The 17,928-nt window shown below is 44.3% G+C and overlaps 1 protein-coding gene across 1 annotated transcript; it reads right to left on the bottom strand.

The window, feature by feature from the left end:
• Positions 1-620: 620 nt before the first annotated feature.
• On the bottom strand, positions 621-16,027 carry KIAA1024 (KIAA1024 ortholog). Its single transcript, XM_006888248.1, has 3 exons — positions 13,742-16,027; positions 6,535-6,792; positions 621-818 (listed from the first exon to the last, which is right to left on the bottom strand). Exons 1-3 carry the CDS (start codon positions 16,025-16,027, stop codon positions 621-623), a joined length of 2,742 nt encoding a protein of 913 aa, XP_006888310.1.
• Between the last annotated feature and the right edge of the window lie 1,901 nt (positions 16,028-17,928).

Here is a 17,928-nt window from a genome sequence, read left to right on the forward strand (position 1 = left end):
GATTTGGCAGTCTGACTCCTTCACAAGGAAGAAGGTCCAAAATGTTTCCATGAAGATCTGCAGTGAGAACTCTAACAATGACATAAGGGCATGGATGAAAAGTCAGTAGCCCTTGTTAAAAGTCAGCAGAGTTGTAGTGACATCTTTATGGGTACATCTCTGCTACTTCTCCAGCAATGGTCTAAGAACATTCAGGAAAATTGAATATTTTCTTCTCATCCTGCCCCTTAGTATCCTTCAATGAGGCATATATTAAATATATTCCATATAGTATATTCTCCATCATAAAACTTTCATCAAAATGGAAAGAGTCCAATTAATCTTTCTCATTTTTTTGGCTTGGAATTAATTTTATATCTACTGACAGTCCCTTACATTCTTTTGGTAGGAAAAAATATTGCACTTCTAAAAACACATCAAAGTAGCTAAATCAAAGCTAATGTGTAGGTAGATGTCACTCAAGAATGTACACTTTCTCACCATTTTCATCATTTGCCAAAAAAGTCTCCAAAATGTCCTATCTAGTTCCAACAAACCATTATGACTTTTGCTGCAATATTTTATAACACAGAGGAAGACACTGGAAGTCCTAAACTGTCCATAACGCTGTGTTGACTGGCTCAGGATTTCATGGTGCAGATGGGCACGACAATGACCAGGATGACTGTGCATGCAGCAGCCGCAATCAGAGCTGCTATCTTGCAGACCTTTGCTCGTCGGAACTCGGCTTCCTTGCGTTTTAGTAATGAGTCGTAGCCTGGAGTATAAATATCTTCCATCCAATATTCTAAGTTGTTTGGGTTTAAAGATTCTTGTGCCTAGAAGTGAAAAGATGTTAGATGGTGAAGGCTTGACATTGTGTCAAAGAGGTTTTGACAACTCTCAGTCTTGAAACTTAAGAGTGGCTAGTCCTCAGAGATGAGCATGCGATACGATACAGTATTTCCCACAAGCCCAGCCTGAGGTGGGCTCCCAAGGTCTCAGCTCCCACTAATCACTGGTTGCACTGTCCTTTCTCTTCCCACAAATATCACAATGCTTTTGACATAGAGAAACCTATGGGTCTCCTATCTATGAGCCAGCTAATGGGCCAGGACAAATAAGGGCACATAATCAAAATGAAAAAGACTAGTGTCCAGTTACCAGTTGAAAAGTACAAGGCCATAGCAGAAAACAGTCAACCCTTGAGGCAGGTTGTCCCTGCAGTATGGGAAGCAAGGAACCACAGTGAAAATACTCTCTACCAACAGGTTTAAATGGCATCTACTTGAAGAAAGGTTATCATATACCTCTGATTCATTTCTGTGTTACTCAGGACAGCTTCTGCTCACAATCAAAGGCACCTCCAAAACAAGCAGTTCAAACAAAACATAAAACATTTCTATTTCAAACATTTGTCTGCTGGCCAAGCCACTGCTCAAAGTTAAGGTCCAATAAACCTGCTGCAGACTGTCCCTGGCTCGCCTTGGCAGTGACTCCGGATCTGGTGCAGCCTCCCCATAAGGAAAGCCACCACCACCATTTGTCTCCTGATCTCACTGAGATTAATGAGCTGTCTGCAGGAGAAATATCATATTTAACTGGGATTGCCCATCAATTTCATTCCGCACTGATGGTTATAATCTATTTCCACAAAGAAAGGCAATGTTCTCCTTTTATGGCAAGCATTTAATAATGTAAGTGTCACAGAAGAGAAACAATACATTGTAATTTCAAATGAAGTCACCTACTCTTTGGAACACACACAAAATAGGATTTTGAAATTTTTCATGGATTGTTTGTTGGATGCCTGCAAACAGGACACCATTAAAAATCACACACATACAAATACCAAAAGGATAAACAAACAATTCTTCTTAGGTGGAAAATTCAATCATACTATATTATTAGTGAAATATTATATTAATTTGCTTGCCCTTTATGTTTGTTCTTTACTCTGTCAGCCTTGCCTGTTGTTAGGTGCTGTCAAGTCGAGTACGACTCATAGTGACCCTATGAACAACAGCTCTGAACCCTGTCCCAGCCTCACAATCTCTGACACACCTTGCTTCTTACTTTTATGTGTGTATGTGTATGTGTATGTGTATGTGTATGTGTATGTGCATGTGTATGTGTATGTGTGTTGATTGCCTTCGAGTTGAGTACAACTGATAGCAAACCTATGAACAAAAGGCCTGAAGCCCCTCTACAACTATCAACATTTATTGAAGTTCATAGAGTTTCCGGAGACATTTTATTTAGGAAGTGGATGCCCCTCCTCCTTCTATGCAGCTCTCCTGTCCTCTGGCTTCCAAGTGGACTGCCAGTAGGAATGGGAGAAGAGGGATATTGAGGTGTTTATTCCCACAGTTCCTTCTCTACTGTACTACAGTTTGGTGATGGCTCAGCCCCCATGACTATAAGTCTTTGTGAGTTGGAAGAACAACTCAGTTTCTGGTCCAAGGGAAGGACAGTAACAGCTTCTCATTGGTGTTGATGCCTAGGTTTGTCCCCAGTTCTCAATAAGCCCCTAAACTCTCTCATGCCACTGCAAATAATTTCCTCATGAACTTGTTTCCACTATCCTTCCACAGAGTGGGCCATCTGTTTCCAGTGGAATGAGTGACAACACACGCGCCAGGGATCCCTCTGGTTTCTTTATTGCTTTCCTGTAGCAAATGGCAGAGAGGTCAACAGACTACGGCAGAATTGTGAAGAGTGCAGAATGGTTTTTATGTTTTTACATGGTTGAAAGAAACACCAAAAGAAGACTATTTTCTGAAGTATATATATTGTACAGCATTTAAATTTTGGTGTCAGTAAAGTTTTATTGGAACACAGTCATACTCATTTTGTTAACAGGATATGTATAGCTGCTTCCCGCTACACTAGCAGCACTCAGTAGTTTCTACAGAGATCATGTGACCTGCAGAAGTTAAAATATTTACTATCTAGCCTCCCTTGCAATTTACTGCCTCAAAAACCTGCCAGGGGTCAGCTGTAAGTCTGTTCCAACTCCACAGCAATGGATTTGAAAGCAGGAGTGGCATCTACTTCCTAAACAATATGCCTCTGGGAACTCTATGAACTTTGATAGATGTTGATAGTTATAAGAAAGGCTTCAGGTCTTTTGTTCATAGGGTCGCTATGAGTTGGGCTTGACTCAAAGGCAATCAACAATAACAACAATCTAGCCTTTTACAAAAAATGTTTGTTAACCCCTTTTCTAAGACATACTGTACAACTTGATACAGTAGAAGGATAACGAGACTCATTGGGTCACTGATATTTCTCACTGAGGCACAATGTATGAAGACTGTTGTCAATTTTTTTTTCCATGTTACCTGAGGAGAGGAAAGCAGTACTAGTGCCCCCAGGGAACCTATAATGGGAAGAAAAAGACTCCAAGTGCAGGGTTTTCTGACCAGCTTGTGATATTGTCAGTAAACTCCTATCACAGCATTTTCAGTAGGGCCCCAGGAGCCATGTCCTCCCCTGAGCTGCTCCGAAGTCATCTGCTACTTACTGCTTGTTCTCATGCTTGAACTACGTCCTATAACCCCTAAATTCTGTTCCCTTTGGCCCAAAAGGCCCTAAAAAATTGGAGACTGGAAGAGAGAGATGGACACATTTTACTAGTAGATTGGCCCGCAGGGCTTTGAAGATGTGCCTATAAAAGTTTAGGTACATATGGAAAACTGGACTCCACTACACACCCCTACCCTGGACCATTGAAGAGAAGCTCTGACCCTGAAGATAGAAACAACCCCCTCCTCTCCTTAATCTTTTAGGGTCCCAGAATGTAAAAAAAAAAAAAAAAAACCAAAACACTGTATAACTGATATCTCCTATTTTGTGCCTTGTTCCCTCTGGCTCAGATAAAAGGAAATTGGCTTCCTTTCATAGCTATAGACACTTTATGGGCTGGGAGTCAGCCTGTGAAATAAACTATTTTTAATTAGCTTTTTTCCAATAACAGCAAGCTCTAATGGTACCACGTAGCAGAGCGGTAGGTAATAGTGAGGTTTCCAGGGACACAGGGCAGCAGACACAGTTGTTAATTACGTTTGCCAAATGAATCAGAATAAGGAATCAGAATAAGGTCCACACCTTCACCAATGCCCTGAAGTGGGCACCACTGACAGGGGCACCAGTGCTGAACCTTAAGGAACTTTCTCAGATGCTAAAGCAGCACCAGGACAGTAGTACCTGGGTCTCTGGCAAAGGGGCAGGGGTGGGTGGGTGGAGGGAGAACAACAACAACAACAACCTTAGGACTTTTTGCATCCATCAAGCATGTGATTCTTGGTTGGCTTTGATGCAGAAACTCCCTCAAGAGGCTGAAGTTTCTAATTTCTGATTATTTTGTGCAACTCTATATACCATATTTCTTTTCTGCATTTTAAGAGAGGTTACTTAAAGCTCTGTGACCCAGTTTTTAATATAAATATGGGGGGGTTAGTGCTTATAAACATAGGCACATTAAAAACTCATGTGTCTGTAGAGGAAAATTTCCCAAATCCCTTTTTTCCCTGTGTCCAAATTTTAAAAAGATGTATTGCAATCCATAGCTCATTAAATTCATCTCAGCTTTTCAATCACATCCCATGATGCTGATAAAATATTGATTATTCCACCAGTTGGGCCATTCATGCCTCTGTTTTCCTTTTGGAATCTCTCACTGCTTGTGGTATCTGACTGCTCAGGAGGGTAGTATGAGACCCTGAGCAGAGCTGTGCAGGGACCCACCTGGGGGAGAATCAAACTCCTGCCTCACCCGCTCACCAGCAGGAAGACAGCAGAAGAGGAAGTAGCCTGGAGAGAGAAGTGACATGCAACACACACAGGGACATGGAACACACGAAGTGAGTAGAACCTGGAAGGACTCGAGGAGACCCCCAGTCTCCCTTACTTTCAGCATTTGGCCTTTCAGAGTTGTCCCTTCCCATTACTGCCGTACTCTAGAATTCTAACTAAACATATATCATCTCAGTAATTTTTATGCCATGATCTCCATTCAACCCCATCAACAGGGGGAAAAAACTGAAATAGTGTAGAAGAACAGAAGAGAAAGAAAATGAGACTTCCCACAGATGGTCTGGTATGAATTTAGACTTATCTGACCCAGGGCAAGTTGTAAAGCTGCTATTTGCCTCTGTCTCTTCGTTTGCAAAATGGAGAGGACCTTAGACAACCCTGCCCAAAGGTCACTGAGGCTTGAACTGTAAAAGCATCACCAGCGTCAAAATTATTTCAGCACCAAAATGTGAGCCTCCAGTGCCTTTAGCAAGAGCGCTCTTTAAAGGTAAAGATGGTGGGCCTTTGTCTCATGTATTTTGGGCATGTCATCAGGAAGGGCCATTCGCTGGAAAAGGTCATCATGCTTCGAAGAATGGAGAGTCAGTGAAAGGGAGGAAGACCCTCCATGTGATGGGTTGACACAGTGGCTGTGACAGCGGGCTTAAGCACAATAGTATAGTGAAGATGGTTCAGGCTCAGGCCAAGTTTTTATTCTGTCGTCCATAGCCTAGAACGAGTCACCCAAATCTAACACCACCACTAAATGGTGGGTGATTTGAATGCACGATTTTCTGTTCTCGCAATGACACTGTAGGTTCAGTATTATTATGCCTATTTAACAAGTCAAGAAACCCTGGCTGCAACAGGTGACCTGATAGTTCCAGGTCACAAAGCCAAGGGCGGAGTACTTGGATATCAGCACTGCTGGAACCCATGGCTTTCTTCTCTCCAGCTAGCAGCACTAGCTGTCCTCTGCAGCCCTCTGGTTTAGAGCAGGCCACTTAGGGGGAGCCTGGTCATACCAATCATACAGCTGACTCTCGTCTAATTTATTTTTAGTAGCATGGCGATTCTAGGCCATACAGGCCAGTACCCTTGGGGAAATGGCCTTGTCAAAGTCCTCAAGTGAGGTACAGAGCTCTGGCTTTGCTTCTGCAGGGATGAAAGGACACATTTAGATGTGGTGGGAATGGAACCTGAGGAGGTGCCTACCAAAAGACATGAGGGACCAGCACCCAGCCCTGACGGTGAGTGTACAGAATACATGCCCTCCAGCCACAAGTGCATTCACAGAGCTTCCGGGGATGGCTCTTACCTGGGGCTGCTCCATATGGAAACATAATCCATAGCTTGGCTCCCACAAATATGCTTATCCCACGTGCTACATATGGAAGGAGAAATCAGCCTGTATTTCATTAAACAGTTTGGCTCAGGTCTTGTGAGCAAACATTAGAATCTGCACTTGGTACGGAGTCTTAAACGCATCTTTAGCAATTCAGATGTCAAAAAAAAAAAAAGGAAAAGAAAACACTGCTAAATGTTTTAAAACAAATTAAGCAAAAAAAAAAAAAAGAAAAGAAAAGAAATAAAAATCCAACAACCCCCTTGTTAAAAATCTCTGTGCTATGGTTTATTAAAATTCTGCATTGCATGGTGGGGGCCCAGGGCGCTGATGGGTTGGGGGGAGGGCTGGTCCATTTTTCACCTGCAAGGGTGTGGCTGAGTCCCTACCACTAGCAGACTAGAAAGGCTCACCTGCAAGTCCAGAGCTGTCAGCTTGCCCTTGTCGCCAGCATTTCGTGCATACTCCTCGATGGTCCAGGAAGGCTGGCCTCGCTTCACCTCCGCCAGCTCCGTCAGCCGCATATCCGTGTACAGCGGGTTGCTCTTCATGTGGGCCTTGAGGGAGGCCGGGTAAGGATGAGGGCTGAACACCTGCTCCACCAGGAAGCCGCTGTCTTTGGGCTGCTTGGGCAGTCGGTGCTGCGGAGGGATGTCGTACTGCCTGTCAGCCTGTGGAGGGGCACAGAAAAGTCCCGAAAAGCAGCCCAGATGCTGTCTGCCTATGTGACACAACTTCACACTGTGCCAGCTTTTACCACTAGGCTATACAACAGACATCTGGTTAACCAAAATGCATATGTGTATAGAAACAATTAGGATGTATACCTGTATGGTGGAAAATTCCCTTCAAAATGACAAAGACTCTAGTCCAACAACCAAACTAAACATGTCGTTCTGAAATCCATTGTCAATTATGGGTCTCTCTTGAGTGTCAATTAAACTGCAAGAGAGGTGACCATTGGCTGTGACCTTCTATAAATGGATTCCAGGTACACATACCCACCTTCCAACACATGGATATTTTAGCTCTTGCTCAAATATAGCATAACATTTAGTCACTCTAAACCATCAACTATTTTATTTTACATGAGTCCGAAATCAACATCCATGATAATAGCAGTCAATAAATCAAGATTTTTTTTTCCATTGTGATTTTTCATCAAGAAATTTTGTATTGGGGAAATCTTCCATCAGTAATCTCTCTGAAATGCTAAAGACCAATGATGTCAGTTTAGAGACTAAGGTAGGTGCACTTGATCCAAGCCATAGTCTTTTCAATTCTTAGTTATGTATCTGAAAGTTAGACAGTGAATATGGGTGACAGAAGATGAATCAATGCCTTTGAATTGTGGTATTAGAGAAGAGTAATGGAGTCATGGAGGAAGTGTAACTAGGGTGCTACTTAAAGGCAAGGAAGGTGAAACTTAATGTCACATACTTTGGTCAGGAGGAACTATTTCTTGGTAAAAGGCATCACGCTGGGAAAGGAGGAGGGACAGATCCCAACAGGATAGATGGATACAGTGACTGTTGACAGTGAACTCAAGCATATTAGAGATGGTGAGAATGGCACAGGATAGAGCAAGGTTCTGCTCTCTCATTCACAGAGTCACGATGAGTTGTGGATGATGTCATGGCACCTAACACCAACAATAAACCACTCACCGTGCTGACATTATAGGACAAATGTTACCAACCCAAACAAGAGAAGGAGACTCTCTTATTTAGTTCTTTTGCTTGTTGTGTGCCATCTAATTGGATACAACTGGCACAGGAGGAAATTGCCCCTTGCCTCTCATTTTCTAACTGAACAAAGTTAAGTATCCTAGATATTTCACTTTTCAAAATTTATTCTGTTTTTATTTATTCTGCTCATCACCGCTACTCAACATTTATGGACCTGTATGAAGCTGGGGGTAGGGGCAGAGGCATCAATAACATTAGCTACAACTGCCTCATTTTACTACAGTCACAATTACTGAAGGGCTTACTGCTCAGGGCTATGCATGCATGACCTCATTTAATCATCTCAGTAATATTCTGGTGCTTTGACTATTACACCCACTTCATAGACAAGGAAACTAGATTGAGCCACTATTTAAATTGAACCTTTAAGATGGAATGCTTAACTGCTACCCATGTCTACTTCCCTGTTCCTCCTTCCTCCAAAGAGTTAGCATTCTACATTGTTGTTGTGTGCCATCGAGTTGGAACTGACCCATAGTTGACCCTCCAGCAGGTTTTTAGAAGCAGTAAATCCCAAGGGAGAAGAGTGGATATCCTCCAGAGGTACAGCTCATGGATTTCAACCATGTGCCTTTGGGACTTTGCACTAGGCCACCAGACACTCAGTAAATACATAGCTATTCAGATTGAGACGGAGATAAACATAATGGTCTCTACTATCTCTGAACAAAAAAGACTATAGTCTAGACATCAAAGGCTATTAATAATTCCTTTTTTGAAAAGCAAAAACAAATTTGCAGACACATATGAATGGAAACAACTTCAGGGAGCATAATACACTGAGAAGGTAAATAAGGCATTCTTAATGAAAGACTCACATGAAGAAAGACTTGCAGGGGGCACTGGATAAGGTCATATTAATAAATACTCAAAATTATTTACTCAGTGAATTACTTAATTTGATGAGCATTTTATACTTGTTGAGAAACAAGGAGACTTGTCAAGATAAACCAGGATATAGCTGTTAATAGAGCTGAGTAGAAAGCAGTTATTGCGTGGTACAAACAAGTGAACACTCTGGACTGTTAACTGCAAAGCTGGCAGCTAGAGTCTACCCAGAAGACCTGGTGATAGACTTAAAAAACCCTGAAATCCTTGAAGATTTATGATGAAAATCCTGCTCCCCATAAGTCAGAATTGACTCTATGGCAACTTATCAGGGGAAGGTAGTGAAATTCCCAGGTGCTAAAGGATAGAGGGCTCTAAGATCATGGTTAGCCAAGAACATTTCCTTGAGGCCAAGGAAAAGTCAGGAGAAGGAAGCACCTCACAATCAAAGAAAGCGGAGTTTTATATGAATGTGAACTCAACAGTGAGCAATGAAATGAGGCAGAGGATGAAGAATATTAAGTGGAGACAAGCTAAATGTACAAAAGAATTCCAGGTCAGACATGGAATGAGCACATACTGGGGGTAAAAGAGAGGAGACAGAGGTGCTTAAAGGGAAGCAGAGAGGCAAGAGACAGCCTGAAATAATAACTCACAGGATTCAGTGGCTAAATTGGATATTACAAAGTTGAAGGGAAGTCAAAGATCAAAGTTGTCTTTTCAATTTAGAAAGCTGTTAGAATATGGGTCCCAGAAAGAGTAGAAAAGTGTGGTTTAGAGCGTGTAGATTTTTTTCACTTGTGGATGAGATGTGAAGGGTGCAGACTATCCTTTAGCAATCTGAAATATGGAACAAAAGCTGGTCTCTGTTCTGGGGTTCACCAGTCCAGAAATGGTGGTGAGAGCATGGGAACCCCTGAGCAGATTCGTTCCCAGGGAGGGTTATAGAATGAGGAATGCCCAGACTTCTGGCAAGGTCAATGGCAAGGCCAGGCAAAGGCTGATTCATACAGCCTCTCAGCCTAGATATTAGCAACTTGGTGCTAGATATCCCAAACAGATTTTTCTTAAGTGTGTGACTACTTAAGTTTGTTTTGAGAGGTTTAGGTATTTTTTAAGACTGGCGAGTTCAATTTCATTTTATATCCCTACAGAAGCTCCTAAGAATTCTAGCATTCTAAGTGGCTGCTTTTCAATCATATCTCAGAGACAGGGTTCCAAGACATCTAACAGATACTGGTCAGTAAGAGACAACTACAGTGGAACCAAGGGAAGAGGGCTGTATGTGGCCTTTAACACAGCTGTTGTTGTTGTTATTGTTATGTGCTGTCGAGTCGTTTGCGACTCATAGCGACCCTATGTACAGCAGCCCTAAACCCTGCTCTATCCTGTGCCAATCGCATTGCCTCTGACACACCCATCCCGATTACCCCAGTCACTGAATCAATCCACCTCATAGATGGTCTTTCCCTCCTGCGCTGTCCCTCCACCCTACCAAGCATGATGTCCCTCTCCAAGGACCTGTCTCTCCTTACAACATGTCCAAAGTATGTCAGATGAAGCCCCAGAATCCTTGCCTCCAAGGAGTAGCCTGGATTAACCCTCTCCAGGATGAATCTCTTTGTTTTCTTGGCAGTCCATGGTACATTCAATACTCTTCTCCAGCACCACAGCTCAAAGGCATCAATTCTCCTTCTATCCTCCCTAGTCATTGTCCAACTCTCTGATGCATAACAAGTGATTGCAAAGACCATGGCCTGTATCAGGCACACCTTAGTCTCCAGAGAGACACCGTTGCTCTTGAGTACTTTAGAGAGGTCCCTAACAGCAGACTTTCCCATCACAACACATTTTTTTATTTCCTGGCTGCTGGTGCCAAGAGTGTTGACCGTGGAGCCGAGCAAACTGAAGCTGTGAACAATCTCAATCTCTTCGCCATCCATCCTGACGCTACCAATTGGTCCAGTGGTGAGAATCTTTGTCTTCTTGATATTGAGCCTCAGGTCATACTGAAGGCTGCAGTCCTTGACCCTCTGCAGCAAGTGCATGAGGTCCTCCTCAGTTTCAGCAAGCAGGGTTGTGTCATCTGCATAATGCAGATTGTTAATAGATCTTCCACCAATCCTGATGCCACAATTCTCCTCATAGAGCCCAACCTCTTGGATAATCTGCTCTGCATACAGGTTGAAAAGTTATGGAGATAGGACACATCCCTGGCGTACACCCTTCCCAATTTTGAACCATTCAGTGTTGCCCTGCTCTGTTCTGACGACTGCCTCTTGGTCCAAGTATAGGTTTCGCATTAGCACGATTAAATGTTCTGGGATTCCTATTCTTCTCAGAGTCAGCTACAGTTTGTTATGATCCACACAGTCAAATGCCTTCCAAGACATCTAACAGACATTGGTCAGTAAGAGACAACTACAGTGGAACCAAGGGAAGAGGGCTGTATATGGCCTTTTACACAGTACCCTACCTAATGTCTCTCCAACACGACAGATTATAGGTGGTTACAGGAGGACACTGTGACGACAGTACAGAAACAGAAAGTTTCCTGGGATCAAAACTCCTGGGCCTCCAGAAGAAAAATATTTATAAGCCAATTACAAAATGGTCAAGAGACATGGAAGGACTTTTCACAGAGGAAGACATTCTAATGGTCAACAGAAACATGAAGAAATGCTCCAAATCACTAGCAATAAGAGAGATGGAAATCAAAACCACAAGGAGATACCATCATACCCCAGTAGCACTGGAAAGTTTAACAGGGCAGCAAGCAATAAATGTTGGAGCGGATGTGGAGAGATGGGAACTCTCATACACTGTTGGTGGGATTGTAAAATGGTACAATTCTGGAAGACAGTTTGGCTTTTCCTCAAAAAGTAGAACTTAGAAACTCTGTCTGACTCAGCTATTACACTACTAGGAATACCTCAAGAAAATTAGAACTGAGACATTTGTACACTAATGTTCATATCAGCATTATTCACCATGGTAAGATCATGGAAACAGTCCAAATGTCCAACAAAACAGACTAGATTGTGAAATTGTGGTACATTTGCATGATGGAATTCTATGCAACACTAAAGAGCAACAATTTTGAAAAACACTGCATAGCTAGGGAGAGGCTAGAGAGCATTATGCTGGATAAACTAACTCAGTCTCATAAGAACAAATACTGCATAAGACCATTATTGTAAAAATAGAAGGACAGCTAGTAAAACATGTATGGGGATCCAAGAGGTGAAGGGGTGGGAGCAGAGGGGTGAGGATGAGTAAGGACAAAACCACAGGATTGAATAAACCAATATAAAATGAGAAGAGAAAAGAAATAATTTTTGTGGGTTTTTTTCCTCCATTTTGGATGGTCTAAACTTCTTTAAGACCCAATTTTTTAACATTTTTTTTCCTTTCTTTGCACTTTGTTCGTAGGGTTGCTGAGTCATCTACAACTTGATGGCACTTAACAACAACTTAGCACTATTTGAGGACTTCCACCTTCTCCGGTACTGAGTTCGGCAGCTCACACCATCTCTATCTCTCTCTTTCTCTTTCTCAGTGACTTCTGTCCTCCATGACCTCAGAAGTCCTCAGTGAGCCTCCCCATGTCCTTTAAAAGCAGAGAAGGGAATTGAGACAAGCAGCAAATTGAAATTTCATCACCAGGAAGGCCAGAATAGCTTTGCAGTAACCCATATAGAATGAAGACAAGGAGCTACAGGTCCCACTAAAACAAATCATTTTTACTGCAGACCATGAAATGTAGAAAGAATATGAATGCACCCAGACAGCCTTTATTCTAGAGTTGATGAGAAGAGGCCAGCCACCAACATGCACTGTTTCAGCTCATAGGCAAAGGGAAGAATTTGCAATTACAAAGGAAACAGAATTAAAATGGGAAGAAAGCACCCTATTAAAAGCCCTTGGGAGGTAGAACTATGAGAAAATTATCTTCTTTTTTCTACAAATCATCTATTAATCTTATAGTGGCTAACCTTGTAATTTTAAAAGGGAGCACCAGGCATATAACAATCTACCTACAAGGGGCATATTGTTGTTATGTATTATCAAGTCGGAACCAACTCAGAGCTGACCCTCCTGTAGGTTTTCGGAGGCAGTTAATCTCATGGGAGGTGATTGCCTAGCCTTTCCCCTCAGAGTTGCTGTTGCTGTTAAGTGCCATCAAGTCGTAGACAACTCTCGGGTTGTAGACGACTCATAGTGACCCTGTGCTCAAAAGTCGTGAATGCAAAAAACTTTCATCTTTTCTCTAAGTTCATAGAGTTTTCCGAGGCAAGCTATTTAGGAAGTGGATGCCACTCCTGCTTCGAAGCCTGTTTTAATTCGGAAGCTCCACTAAACCCTGTCCACCATGGGTAACAATTATCCCGTTTGATACCTAGTGCCTTCGGTATTGCAATACAGCTTCTTGCCACTAGGCCACCAAAGCTCTCAATTAGCTAGTTTTAAGCCACATTGTTGTTGTTGTTGTTATGTGCCATAGAATCAACTACAACTCATAGCACACTATGCATAACCCTGCCCTTTCCTGACCAATCTCCCCATCTCTGAGAAACCTGCCCACATCCCCACTGACACAGTGTCGACCCATCTCATTCAGGTTCTCTAAGTCAGTAGGTACTTTTAAATTCATTTTTCTTATTTCTCTTGCCCATGTCCTGCTATTTCAGGAGGGATGGAAGATATCTGTGATGGTGCTTGCAGCTTCTGACACACCCCCTATTTTTACGAAAAATCTGTTTTCATGACACCTGTCCAATATCTGAACCACACTTTCGCCTGTTGGCCACATCGCAGGATGGGCTCCCGGTAGTGACTGAAAAGCTGGCAGAACAAACCAAAGCTGGCAGAACAAACCACTTGTCTACGCTTCCCTCCCTGTTTTGACTTGAACACCCTACCAAGTCTGGATGAATAACTGACCCACTCTTCTCTCATCGTTAATGCAGCATCCAAGGCTTTGAAACACACAAGGACTATTTTAAAACCTGTGGCCAAAGACATAAACTTAAATTTGAATTACCTCTTTAGATTTCCGATGCCAGTCCTTACTGTCCCCCGGGCCTCTGTCTTTCAGCTCCTCCTCATTCAGGCCCACGCGGTTGGTATAGGTGATGGTGCGCCAGTCTCGGGGGGAGTTGGAGATACTGGCAATCTTGGATTCAGTAGCACTGTTTTCTTCAGTCAGGGACCTAGAAGACGGCCTGGTGAAGAGACTTTTTTTTAAGGCCTTGACACGCAGACTTTCACTGTTGCTCCCGCTGGCATCTGAACAACACCAGTCGGCAGCGTTGTTCTCCAGCTTGGGTCCATGGGCGCTGTTGTGCGCACGGAACATGCGCGGGGAGGCGCTGTCGTCAGAAGGAGCCTCACTGGTTAAGGAATTCAGGTCGATCTGCACACTCACCTCGGGCTGCTGCATTTTCTGATCCAATCGATTCAATTTACCTAACACTTGGGAGATTTCTTCGCGGACACCAGACAGCGATTCAAGCTTCCGTTCAATTTCCCCGATCCGGAGCACCAGTTTGCACACACTAGACTTTAGCTCCTCTTCCGAGTGGTGGTGGGTCTCGAGACGATTGCCCTTTTCGCCTTTGCTGCTGGGGACCCCATTGGCGATCTTGGAGAGGTTGTGCTCCGGTGAACTGTCGCAGTCTGATTTATGAAGCTGAGACAGGGACCCCGTGCTGTTGTAGCAGGATGATTGTATCACCCCAGTGGAGCCGCTGATGCTCATGTCATCAAGGAAGCGGAAAATGTCACTGATGTCATCGCTGACAATCTCGGAGTCGTCATCCGACTTCATGGCATGCCTGTCACTGTACTTGCCCTGGCTGGGGCCGCTCAAGTCTTTGCATTTCTTGGGCTCCAGCTCGGTCTGGGTACCCACACTACTGGTGTCTGAGCTGAGCTGGCCACTGGTGCAGCTAATGCTCTTATCCTTGAATTTCTTGGCTGCTTCATGTTTGTCCAGCTCCATGGGGGACGGGAGCTCTTTCGACTTCAGCCCGTTGGCCTTTGCTGCATAGCTGATGGGGAGGATCTGTGGGGGCTCTTTTGGTGCCAGGTAAGCCTGGCGCCTGTCCGGGGCTGAGAAATTGGGGGACTGGCTGGGGTTGGGGTAACGGAGCTTCTCCTCGGAAGGATTTCTATTGAAAAAGGACCTTTCGAAGTCAGGGACCTCTTCAGTGTTGAGGCTCCAGCTTTTGGCTGGCCAGGGGGTCTGCTTGCTCGGCCTCCCGGGACAGCGGCGGGCGTCCGGGGTTCCCACCACTGGTGTGGGCCCAAAATATGTGGAGGCCTGAAGGTCATCCAAGCTCTCATGCTTCACTCGCCTTTTGTCAGGAAGCGGCGAGTACACGGGGTTCAGGTACTGGCTGTTGTAGGGCATTTCGAAGCTGTGATTGAAGAAGGGTGGCTTGTGGGACTCCTTGCGGCTCTGGGCTTCCCCATGCTCGGCCTCGGCTTTGCTTGCAGGGCCCACCAGGCCGGGGGACACGGCCATCAGATTGTGAAAGTCCTCTTTGAAAATGTTCCTTTTCTGCACACAGGACGGGACCACAAAGGGCTCCTCGTTGGAAATGAAGGTCTCCTTGATGCCGGGGTTGATGGGCAGGGAGTCCTGGTCAGAGATGGACTCGTTCTCGATGTTCATGGGGAAGTAGGTCCTTTGCATCTCGCAGGGCTGGGGGCTGGCCACCGAGTAGGGGGCTAGGGCCTGCAGCCGGTCCAAGGAGGCAGCACGGTTCTTCACCTCCTTGCTGACCCCCAGCAAGAAGTTGGGCTCGGAGGCGGGGACAAATTGTGGGCAGTCTTTGCAGTCCATCTTCCGGCACTTGGACGACTGGCGGGTGGGGTAACCCCGGCTGAAAGGCCGCTCGCTCAGCTCACAGTTGAGGGGCTCACACTCGGCTGCGCTGCAGATCTCAGTGTCCGAGCGGCACGACTCGAAGGACGCGTCCTTCTTGCGCATTTTCTGGCGACTGCTGGGCAGCTTCTCCTTGGCGGGGCCCCCGTTCATCTGGATCAGGTTGAATATCGTCACAATGTCCGCGGCCACCATGATCTTCTTGGATTGCTGGTTGTTCACGGTGCATTTCATCTTGTCTTTGAATAAGGTGGCCGGGAAATTGGGGTCGAGGCAGGCCGTGTAGAAGAGGACGCTCCTGAGCTTGGCCAGTTGCGACAGATCGAAGCGGCCACACAGGGATTTGCACAGGTCCTGGTAGGAAACCGTGTTCTGCTTGCTGTCCAATTCCTCCAGGATCTTCACCAAGAAGAGAGAAGTTTCCTGATTGCTCTCCATGATTTCAAATTCAAAGGCTGGCTGGCTGCAAGGAAACGTCAGGCCAGTGCCACCTGACAGTATCTAAAAAAGACAGAGAAGAACGGAATTACAAACACCTCAAAAACCTCACACTCATCGCCATGAAGTCAGAAACAATTTATGGATCCTCTGGGTTTCGCAGGCTGTAAATCCCAGACAGAGGAGATTGTCATTTTTATCCGGAACTGCTGGTGGATTCCAAGCTCTGTCTTTGGGTTAGAAGCACAACACACTACATACAAAGGCCCAGAACTCCCCTTATAAACACCATTGGCAGTTTAGGTTTACGTCAAATTGGTTATGAACCACATAAAGAAAGGACTGGCTAATGCTGGCTGATCTGTATTTTTACAGCTTGAAAAAGGGGGCGGGGGAGAAAGGGGGAGGAAGGAGGGAGGGAAGAAGGAAAGAAAAAGGAAGAAAGACAGGGAAAACATTGTAAACATACATTGATATGTACTAAAGGCCTCCAAAATATTCATCGCCTTCAGCTTAGTAATTCCCTTTCTATCCTGAAGCAGCTATGACTGTGTTGGTATTTAAACAAACAAAATTATAATGATAATGTTGTTGTTGTTGTGTGCTGTCAAGTTGATTTCAGTTCATAATGAAAAAGAAAAGTGTCTCCTAAGCATTTCCAGGCTGTAATCCTTGTGGACAGTGTTTAGTGCAGCTCCCAGATATAAAACAGGTTTGGAAGCAGGAGTGGCACCCAATTCCTAAATCACATGCCTCTGAACTCTATGAACTTGGAGGAATGACGATAGTCATGGAAAGACATTAGGCCTTTTGTTCATAGAGTCTCTCTGCTCTCAACTTGACAGCAATCAACAAACAACAACAATCCTTACAAGGGAAGATCACCAGTGTTTTCTCCCTCTGTGCCACCTGGGGGTTCAGGCCTGTGACCTTTCTGTTCCCAATCAAGCACTTCACCATTGTATCACCAAAGCACCTATAAAGAGTAACAGGGGTTACATAAATAGAAACATAATGTGATATGCACTGTGTCTTCACATATATTATAATTAAATATTATAATTATGAATGTTCCTCCAAACAATGGAGCCCTACTTAGCAATAAAAAGGAACAAAACTACTAATGCATGCAACCACATGGGTGAATCCCACATGTAGTGTGCTCGAGTGAAAGAAGGCAGCCTCAAAAGCTACCCACAGTATGGTTTCATTTTATGGACATGCTGGAAAACAGAATTCACATCATTCACATCCACAAATTGCTCCATGGGAGAAAGGTGGGCAATTTCCTCCCATGCAATTTAGAACATCTCATAACCTTCTAGAGGATCAGCTGTGGATCAGTTCCAACTCTACAGTACACAACAACAACAACAACAGGGGTTAGGTAGGGACAGTAGAGATTGAGTACAAAGGGACATGGAGAAATTTTCCAAGATTTCCAAAGAAAAAGATAACCATATGCTACATATTATGTAAAGTCATGGTCCTCTAGTCAGAACCACCTAACGCTTGACCCTCCAGTGAGTTTTCTGAGGCTGAGAATCACCTGGAAGGAAATTGGCCATCTTTCTCCTGTGGAGCAAGTGGTGATTTTGAATCACCTGCCTTTGATTGGCAGAGCAACTCCTTGCCCATTAGGCCACCAGAGCTCCTCGTGTTGTTGTTACATGCTGACCAGTCAGAACTAACTCACAGCTGACCCTCTAGTGGTTTTTCAGAAGCCAGAAATCACATGGAAGATAGTTCATTGCCCCCTTTCCCTGCAGAGCATCTGTTGTTGTTGCTGTTGTTGATTGCCGTCAAGTCAAGCACCACTCATAGAGACCCTATGAACAAAAGACCTGAAGCCTTTCAATAACTATGTTTTCTCAAAATTCAGAGTTTCCAGAGGCATGTTG

The sequence above is a fragment of the Elephantulus edwardii genome, unplaced genomic scaffold (assembly GCF_000299155.1).
Source record: "Elephantulus edwardii isolate Elephantulus edwardi_28Jun2011 unplaced genomic scaffold, EleEdw1.0 scaffold00066, whole genome shotgun sequence".
Taxonomy (NCBI): domain Eukaryota; kingdom Metazoa; phylum Chordata; class Mammalia; order Macroscelidea; family Macroscelididae; genus Elephantulus; species Elephantulus edwardii.

What these genes read in the sequence shown, in the direction of transcription:
- KIAA1024 (XM_006888248.1), bottom strand. Translation starts at nt 16,027, where the DNA reads ATGGAGAGCAATCAGGAAACTTCTCTCTTCTTGGTGAAGATCCTGGAG. An exon ending in GGCATCGGAAATCTAAAGAG is followed by an intron (nt 6,793 to 13,741) that starts GTAATTCAAATT and finishes GCCCCTCCACAG; the next exon opens with GCTGACAGGCAGTACGACAT. An exon ending in TGACAGCTCTGGACTTGCAG is followed by an intron (nt 819 to 6,534) that starts GTGAGCCTTTCT and finishes TTTCACTTCTAG; the next exon opens with GCACAAGAATCTTTAAACCC.